This window comes from Chlorocebus sabaeus, chromosome 12 (assembly GCF_047675955.1).
Source record: "Chlorocebus sabaeus isolate Y175 chromosome 12, mChlSab1.0.hap1, whole genome shotgun sequence".
Lineage (NCBI taxonomy): Eukaryota > Metazoa > Chordata > Mammalia > Primates > Cercopithecidae > Chlorocebus > Chlorocebus sabaeus.
Window position 1 is genome coordinate 74,485,028 of NC_132915.1, and position 9,543 is coordinate 74,494,570.

General features: G+C 34.7%; 1 protein-coding gene across 1 annotated transcript; it reads left to right on the plus strand.

Annotated features, from left to right (window-relative positions):
* The first annotated feature begins 8,607 nt into the window (after positions 1 to 8,607).
* LOC119618502 (olfactory receptor 13D1-like) lies at positions 8,608 to 9,543 on the plus strand. The gene has a single exon (XM_037982423.2). It carries the CDS (start codon positions 8,608 to 8,610, stop codon positions 9,541 to 9,543), a length of 936 nt encoding a protein of 311 aa, XP_037838351.2.

The window sequence follows — 9,543 nt, forward strand, 5'->3', positions numbered from 1 at the left end:
TTTCATGTCTGTTTTATTTACCAAAATCAATTCAAAGTGATTATTTTTGGCATCGACATTAGGCAAACGATACTCAGATTCACTAATTTATAATCAAATATAACATTGTTAACTGTCTTTTATGGAATTCCTAACATGATAATCACCCTTTAAACTTTACCACGTAACAGTCCTACAAGATAATTATAACACTAATTTTATAGCTTATTCAAGGTCATTAAGCTACAAATCAGGAAACTGAGGTCGCAACCCATGTATTTCCAACTGCAAAGTCATTCTCTTTCTATAAAAGCAACGTGCATATTTACAATCATCAATACTCTTCTAATCAATATAATTAGAAGAGTAGCAAGAACTTTTGCTTAGTATCTACTATGCCTCCATAGTGATGTTAAATTCTTCATATGCATAACCTCATTAATTCTCAGAATAACATCAGGTAGGCATTTTTAAGTTTCTAATTTTACATATAAGGAAATTGAGGCTTATGGAGGTGCAGTAACCTCCCTAAGATCACAGAGGTGGAGTTTGACAAAGCAGAGCTGATTCCAGAATTTATGCTCTTAATGAGTTCATTCTTAATTCTTACATGACAGAGAGTGCTTTGCCCCGCAGAGTCCTGCAAAACCAGTAACCAGAAGCAGTATGCATAGGAGAGGTCCTTATTTATCATAGGGAACCTCACATTCCTAAGTAGTTTCTTCAGTAATAGATGTTCTTAATTATATTTTTAAAAATACATGGAGAATGGCTGAAGGAACATAGAACCATAGACCAGAGCAAGGACAGAGACAGCCATCTGTAAATACTTTTTAAAAAAAAAAAAAAAAAACTGTCCTCACTCCTGTAATCCTAGCACTTTGGAAGGTCAAGGTGGGTGGATCACGAGGTCAGAAGCTCAAAACCAGCCTGGCCAACATGGTGAAACCTCGTCTTTACTAAAAATACAAAAAAATTAGCTGGGCACAGTCGTGGGCATCTGTAATCCCAGCTACTTGGGAGGCTGAGGCAGGAGAACTGCTTGAACCTGGGAGGTGGAGGTTGCAGTGAGCTGAGATCACAACACTGCACTCCAGCTTGGGCAACAGAGCGGGACTCTGTCTCAAAAAAAAAAGAAAAAATAGCTGTCATGAGAAAAGTCTGTATGTTTTTTGTTGTTGTTCTACAGGGAAAAAGAGTTGCATACAGAGAGTTATATATCAATACATCTATATATCTTTATCTATTGATATATAATATATATAGTTGACTGTAAATAACTGATAATTAGAATTGTAGAAAAATAACTTGTGTGGCCTCATAAAGTGTTCTAATCATCACTGGGTCTACAGGCAGAAGTAAGGTAGTTATCAGTCATACTGTAGATGTGTTTCTGTCATCTCATAAGGTTTAGGACTAGGTTTAAGATAATTTCCACCTCTAAGATCCAATCATGTAGAACTTGACAATTTCACTGGTATGATAGTATTTCAGTATGTATGTAATTATCTTTACCTCTACTTTCATAATTCATTATTGAGGTGATTAAGGTTATGCAAAAAAAAATAGAAGCACCCCCTTAAAGAATGTTATAATTATTACAGAATTATGTATAATAGTAAAGAAATGAAAGGAAGATAAATCCCCATTAATTGAAAATAGATCAAATAAAACTTGAGATATAAATAGAACGAATGCTATGTGGCCTTTATAAGTTGTGTGTTCCCTGAGTATTTGATAATATATAAAAAATTACTTGTGATATAGTGTTAAGTATAAAAGGGTGCAAATTAAAAGTAAAGGTAGAAGAAATATTATAACCTGTAATATAATGTTACTGATGTTTATCTTTAAAATTTATGACCCTACATTTTTCTACCATATCCAAGTTTATATCAAGGCTAATCACAGAGTCTAGCCCATAACAGGTATTAAATAAATATTTTGTGAATGAATATGGGGGGAACTGTGAGACATAGCTTTAATAATCCATTTTGGAAAAATCAGTTAATATTTTTACAATGTAAATCTGGTCTATGTCTGAGACATAAACCAACATAGTTATCATACAGATGGAACAAAAAAATAAGTCATAGAAAAATATTTCATTGAGGCTTTTTCAGGATCATATTAAAATCTTACCTCAATTTTTTAAAAAACATGTTAAAAATAAGAAGAAAAGACACAGTTTGAAAGATATTTGCAGAAAATTTGAAGAGCAAAGTGTTAATCACATAATCTAATTAATAGTTCATACAAATGAAGAGGAGAGAAAATATAAGTAATAAACACAAAGAAAATATTCAATCTAACTACCAATCATAGAAATAAAATGTAAAACAAAGTAACATTTTATACAAATAGAAGAGAATAAATATATTTTCTGGTTCTAGAAAATGTACAAAGAATGTTCTGTGCAAATATTTCCGGAAAAATATGAAGTGTAAGTGGGGGAAACAATTCTGCCTGTGTACTAAGAATTCTTTCATAATTCATATCTTTGTATTCTTTAGTTCTATCTCTAGAAATTTATCTTATCTCTAGTTGAAGCAACAGCAGATTAGATAGCCAAGTTCATAGATATCAATGGTAATTACATAAAAATCTCAAAAAATTAAAAATATGTCCAATAATATGAAAATTATAGGCTATAATAATTCCACTTAATAAAATATTCTTTAAATATTAAAAAAGAATGTTACATATACTATAAAAAATCATAAATCAGAAAATTATTGATGTAAAGTGGCAAATGCTAATTAAAATTTATTTATGCTATAATTCTACTGGTATAAAGAAAAATGTTTGCATGTTGCCTGGAATTAACAAAAATATGAAAAACAGAAAGAATTTAAACAGTTGAAATGTAGGATTCTATAGAGTTAACTTAGAATTATTTACACAGTACAAAAAGAAAAACAAATTTGTGAGAAAATTTTAACTTTTCTGATAACTTTTGGACATTCTAACTGGATCCCTAACTTATTATCATGCCATCAAATACATACATATTCAATGAATACTCCAAGAAATGTATGACTAGGGAAGTTTTTGTTTAGATCAGAATAACGGGGCCTTTGGAATATGCAGAAATCAGGGACTGTATCCCTAGAGAATCCTGTGATTTTTTGACTTACAACCTTAGGGACTGAAGAAGTTTGTAGAAGTAAGTGCTGAACTCCCCTCCAAAAGAGGTGAGTCTCTCTTGAGTAAGCATCAACTTAAGAACAAATTATGGGAAAACTAGAGTTACGTCATTGATCATTATGCTTAATATGTTTTATTTCCTTGATATCCTCTTAAGAATATTCACGTACAGCCAAATTGCCTGATTATGCCTACCCTTCCTCACATTTCTTTTTAGAAAGAGGAGGTACTGTATCCAAATTGAGAATCTTCTGGTATCATCTGAAAAATATAAGTGAAATTCAAATTCCTGGGAATTTTTTCCATTACTTAATAGCATGGAATGGTATGGATGATTTTCAAACCCAGTCAGGAGGTAAGATAAACAGAGAAGATTTTATTGCGATTATTTCAAAAGAAAAACATCTTATCAACAAATATAAAGATTTTTGAGTTGACATGGTTGTTGCTTATGGTATTTCAAGAATATAAATATTTAATATACATGTCAAGGAAGAATATGCAAAAACCCAGTCATCACCTACCAGACCAGGAGATTTTACTTAAATTTTTCTCTTTAACTCCAAAATAATCCAGTGGTGTGCAGTCTCTTTTGAGATCATAGAATTAATTCATGTGAGGAAAAGGAAGTTGATTACAATGCAACAGACTCATAAATAATAGGCTAATGGTTATTGTATTTAAATATCTGGTCCACTAAAGTCTTAAGTAACAGTAACAAGGAGAAAGAACACACGGCGATTTGTATATTATTCATATATAAACTATGGCCAATAAGGGTTTGAGAAAGCATATAATTAAAGGTATTTGCAGTAAAAATAGAATTAACAACAAGTAATATGAAAGAGAGGTGAGAAATAATTATAACTGAGTGTTAGTTCAAACCCCAGGCAGCCAGGGTAAAAGAAAAAATATTAAATTTTTTTGAGTTCTTATTTACATAGTAAGTCAAATTCCACTATACTAGGCCTTAATTTCCCACAATAGACCCGAAAGGAATTTGGGGTAGGCTTTCATCTGAAGTCATTATTGTGGATAATGTCTTTATACATGGTTTTCAAAAGGGCTAAATTTATTCTCTATGTGCACAATTATCATATAGACCCTTTTTCAAAGTTCAGTTCATCTAATTAAACTGTGGTTTTATAAAATTTTTGTACTGTAAAAATAAGTGAACACTGCAGAACAGAACAGTGGTAATCTTTACTACTATCAGATATTGAACATTTTCTGCACTGATCTCACTGGGAGCTGCAGACCGGAGCTGTTCCTATTCGGCCATTCTTTGAAATTTCAAATTAATTTCTTTGTTAAAAAAAAAAAAAAAAAAAGTCATAGTAGTATTTGGGTTATTTTGACAATTAAGTGATAAAAATTATATGAAATGTCAAATACATACTAATACTTCACATGTTATAAATTGCCCTTCCCTTTGTGAGCTAAAATAATATGTCTTTCCTCATGGTTTATTAATTGAGGGTTAGAGTATATCTATAAATTGATGGTTGACATGTCCATTAAACTGTGTGTAATATCAATGATCTTAACTGCTCTCTTTAGAAAAGCTGGAGATTACAAGATTGTTTCTTCTAGGGAGTATTTAGGGTACAAATGTGACATGGTTTTGCGGAAAAAAAATTAGTATTTTAAATGTTAGACCTTCAAGTAGCTAAGTTAATAAAGCAAAGCAAAACAAGGTTAGATGTTTTTCTAGAAAGTTAGAGAGTTTGACTTCTGGCTTGAATTGAAAAGTCATAAACTTTGCTTAGGTCTATCGCAACACTAAAGCAGCCCCAGAGCATTGAATCATAGACTGGTTATTTCTTACAGGGGCTGGGAGAGGGGTATTTGAGGGTGGCAGGATTCCAGCTAGTTTAGAGCCTGTTGCAAATACAAACTTCATCTTCTAGTAACAATTCTGTTCCAGGCATTAATGGTCTGCAATCTCCTTTGAGATCATTTGATTAAGTATCAAGTTCTTTATCTTGGTTACCTTCAGAAAACAATAAAGACTGTTACCTAGAAGATTTTAAGTGTAGGGATATAAATGCTCTAGATGCAATAGAAAAACTAGTGAGATCCTGTGGATAACTGGAAAGGACACACCAGTACAATTTAGTCACATTGTTCAATCTCTAGACAAAATTGCTGTACTATTTCAATTGTTTTAACATTGTTTACTCTGAGTTAGTCTTCCTAATATAATTATAGACAACTGCTTCAGCGTTTTCCACTTTTGTTTACATTTTACTTTTATATATATTTATTTAGAAATGTGGATACTCAGAAAAGTAGAAAAAAGTTATCTAAAATAACCATTCACATTTTGGATATTTCTTTCCAGCCTTTATTTTCTATCTGGGTTATCTTGGTTTAGGTTTTGGTTTTGCACACAATGTTATAACATATACTTTTGTTTCTGTTTTAACTTAATCATCTTAAAATAATTTAAACATGACTTTTGTGTTCATACAAATTCCCCACAAACATCATATTAATAGGCGCATAATGGCCCATTACATGAGTGTACTATGATTATTTGACAATTCCACTAACATTAGACAAGAATAAAACTCTTTTAAAAGATAATATCCAATAATAGCAAAGATCTGGAAAGAATAAAATTATTCGATACTAGAAGTCCCATGGAAAGTGATTTATTAGAAACTATTCAGCATCTTAACAATCTTCATTTCCTGTTCCCAAGAAGATTCTGGGAATCCATGTTAGGAAATTAAACCTAAGTGCAGAAAAAATGAAGGCATAATGCCTACAGAGTGTTTGTTACTCGCTTCTTAAATTACACCAGCATTGCAAGAGTAATTCGAATAATTTATTCTATATTGTTCATTATCCCTTTTTTCCCATTTGAAAGCATCAAAGTAGATTGGTGATTTCTTTTATAAATATTTGCAAGTGAAATTATGATTGCAGCTACCATCTTAGGGCTGTTTGGATAGTATTTATACCATAATTATTTTCCAAAATTTATTTTCAAATAGGAATCAATGTTTAGATGTTCCAGGAAAAGAAAAGAGAGGGCAGTCTATCTGATTCATATCTTGCCTGAAAAAACTTCAATGCAGATTTTCAAGGCCTCTATGTAAATTTCATTGGCAGATTCAGAGTAGGTTAATATATGCAGCTACAGTCATTCAAATTCCTATCTTACTACTAAAAAAAAGTGTATGCTGGCCTACCTAACACTTTCTACCTTCTTTGTAATTCATGCCTAAAAAGTAGGATGTAGCTTGAATTAGTTGAAAGCCCTCATTTCCATAGCCAACAGAAGTATAAAAACATCCAGCCAGGGGTGGTGGTTCATGCCTGTAATCCCAGCACTTTGGGACGCCAAAGTGAGTGGATCACTTGAGGTCAGGAGTTCCAGACCAGGCTGGCCAACACGGTGAAACCCCGTCTCTGCTAAAAATACAAAAATTAGTCGGGAGTGGTGGCATGCACCTATAATCCCAGCTACTCACGAGGCTGAGGCAGGAGAATTGCTTCAACTCCGAAGGCGGAGGTTGCAGTGAACTGAGATCATGCCACTGCACTCCAGACTGGGCAGCAGAGTGAGACTCTGTCTCAAAAAAAAAAGGAAAAGAAATATAAGCATCCTTTTATGCCGATTATCTTGCCTGACCATTGTAAACCAGAGTTTTCATAGAAAGCAGCACAACCTGTGGGCAAATGATTAGCACAGAAATGGCAAATCCTGTACCAGAAACACAGTCATTTGTTTAAAATATTAAGTCAAAATTCATTCATTGCATCAATTTTTTTCCACTAGGGATATATATATATATATATATATATATATATATATTTTTTTTTTTTTTTTTTTTTTTTTTTTTTTTGAGACAGAGTCTTGCTCTGTCGCCCGGGCTGGAGTGCAGTGGCCGGATCTCAGCTCACTGCAAGCTCCGCCTCCCGGGTTTACGCCATTCTCCTGCCTCAGCCTCCCGAGTAGCGGGGACTACAGGCGCCCGCCACCTCGCCCGGCTAGTTTTTTGTGTTTTTAGTAGAGACGGGGTTTCACTGTGTTAGCCAGGATGGTCTCGATCTCCTGACCTCGTGATCCGCCCGTCTCGGCCTCCCAAAGTGCTGGGATTACAGGCTTGAGCCACCGCGCCCGGCCTCCACTAGGGATATATTTTAAAGCTAGATAGAATACCATGAGGATGTTGAGATGTTTTCAAAATGATATTCTGTGACTTATTTGCTACAAAGAAGGTGGTAATCTGCTAATATCTACCCTTTAAGTTTTTTCAGATTAAAGTCATTTGTTCCATGTTCTTTGGTGCACTACTCAGGTGCCTGAACTGGACCAATATTCCTTCTTTAGGAAAACACTGGCCCTAACAGCAAATTCAACAAGAAGAGGAATGAATTTCATATGGACAGAGGTAAAAGGCAGGTTCTTCTCTGTGCAGTTTGGTTGCTTGCATATATAGCCAGAATTGATTGCAATAAACTACACAGAAGTAACTTCATGTTTCACCAGTGTTCAGTTTAGCATTGTCTATTGTCCAGTTGCTATTTTATACACAATTGAAGTAGCAATAGCACCGCAGTGGTATTGGAGTCAGATGGTCTGAAAGACCTTGCTACTCAGGTGTGTTCTGTAGACAAGCAATATCAGCATCACCCGGGATCATGTTAATAAATGCAGCGCTCATAACCCACCACAGATTTCTTGAATCAGAATATTTTACAAAATTCTTCATGTGACTTGTATGAAGACTAAAGTTTGAAAGCACTCGACAAGATAGCTGGATCTCTTCCTCAGTTGTACATTAAAATCACCTGAAGAGTTTTATAAAAAAAGAAAAGATGCCTGATTCCCACCCCTTCGATAGAACTTACATCATTTTGGGAGGGTTATAAGGTATAGTTTTAAAAAATGGGATTTAAAGACAAAAAAGTGAAGCTTTGCATAACAACTCCCTCACTTACTATAATTGTATGTAAGTTTCTCACTAGCCTTCATTTTCTTCGGGGAATTATAGTGTAATAAGATGAATAACACGTGAACGTATTTGTAAACTACAAAAAACTAAGCCAATGGCATTAATTATTTTCATGGCATAAAATCAAACTATAAATCTTTGTCAAACAGATTAAAGCATGCTCTCTTCAAAATACTGATTTTCAAAGTGGGATCTGTGGATCAACTGCATGAGAAGTAACAGATGCTTGCTAAAAATGCAAATGGTTCTTCCCTGCCTCACACCTCTTGCAACAAAATCTCAAGAAATCGAATACGGAGGCCTGCACTTTTTAACAAACTACCCGTATAATTAACACGTGTCTTCAATTCACTGTTTTATGATCTAGAAGAGGAATCCCAGAAGCTAACCTCAAAGCTGTTACCACCACTCTAGCCAGCAGAGATACACTTGCCCCTCCCACACCAATTACCTCTCACTTCATATGTTAATGCTATACAGACTTGTTAAATTCTAGGTATAAAACAATAACATGGGAAGGACCAATTGGATAGAGATTGAGTTCATTCTGCAGGGACTTTCAGAGTACCCGAGAGCTGAAAAATTCCTTTTCGTGATGTGCTTGGTGATGTACCTGGTGATTCTCCTGGGGAACGGCACCTTGATCGTTCTGATACTCCTGGATCCTCGTCTCCATACACCCATGTACTTCTTCCTTGGGAATCTTTCCTTCTTAGACATTTGGTACACATCCTCCTTCATCCCCTCAATGCTGATACACTTCCTATCAGAGAAGAAAACCATCTCCTTCACTAGATGTGTGGTTCAAATGTCTGTCTCTTACACTATGGGATCCACCGAGTGTGTGCTTCTAGCAGTGATGGCATATGACCGTTATGTGGCCATCTGCAACCCTCTGAGATACCCCATCATCATGGGCAAGGCCCTTTGTATTCAGATGGCAGCTCTGTCTTGGGGACTAGGCTTTCTCAACTCATTGACAGAAACTGTTCTTGCAATACGGTTGCCCTTCTGTGGAAAAAATGTCATTAATCATTTTGTTTGTGAAATATTGGCCTTTGTCAAGCTGGCTTGCACAGACATTTCCTTGAATGAGATTATTATAATGTTGGGCAATGTAATATTTTTGTTTTCTCCATTACTGCTGATTTTTATCTCCTACATCTTTATCCTTTCTACTGTACTAAGAATCAATTCAGCTGAAGGAAGGAAAAAGGCCTTTTCTACCTGTTCAGCCCACATGACAGTGGTGATTGTGTTTTATGGAACAATCCTCTTCATGTACATGAAGCCGAAGTCCAAAGACTCTGCTTTTGACAAGCTGATTGCCCTGTTCTATGGCATAGTCACCCCTATGCTCAATCCTGTCATCTATAGCCTGAGGAATACAGAGGTGCATGGAGCTATGAGGAAATTAATGAGTAGACATTGGTTCTGGAGGAAATGA

Excerpts from the sequence above, each read along its gene's own strand:
- LOC119618502 (XM_037982423.2), top strand. The coding sequence starts at position 8,608 with ATGGGAAGGACCAATTGGATAGAGATTGAGTTCATTCTGCAGGGACTT.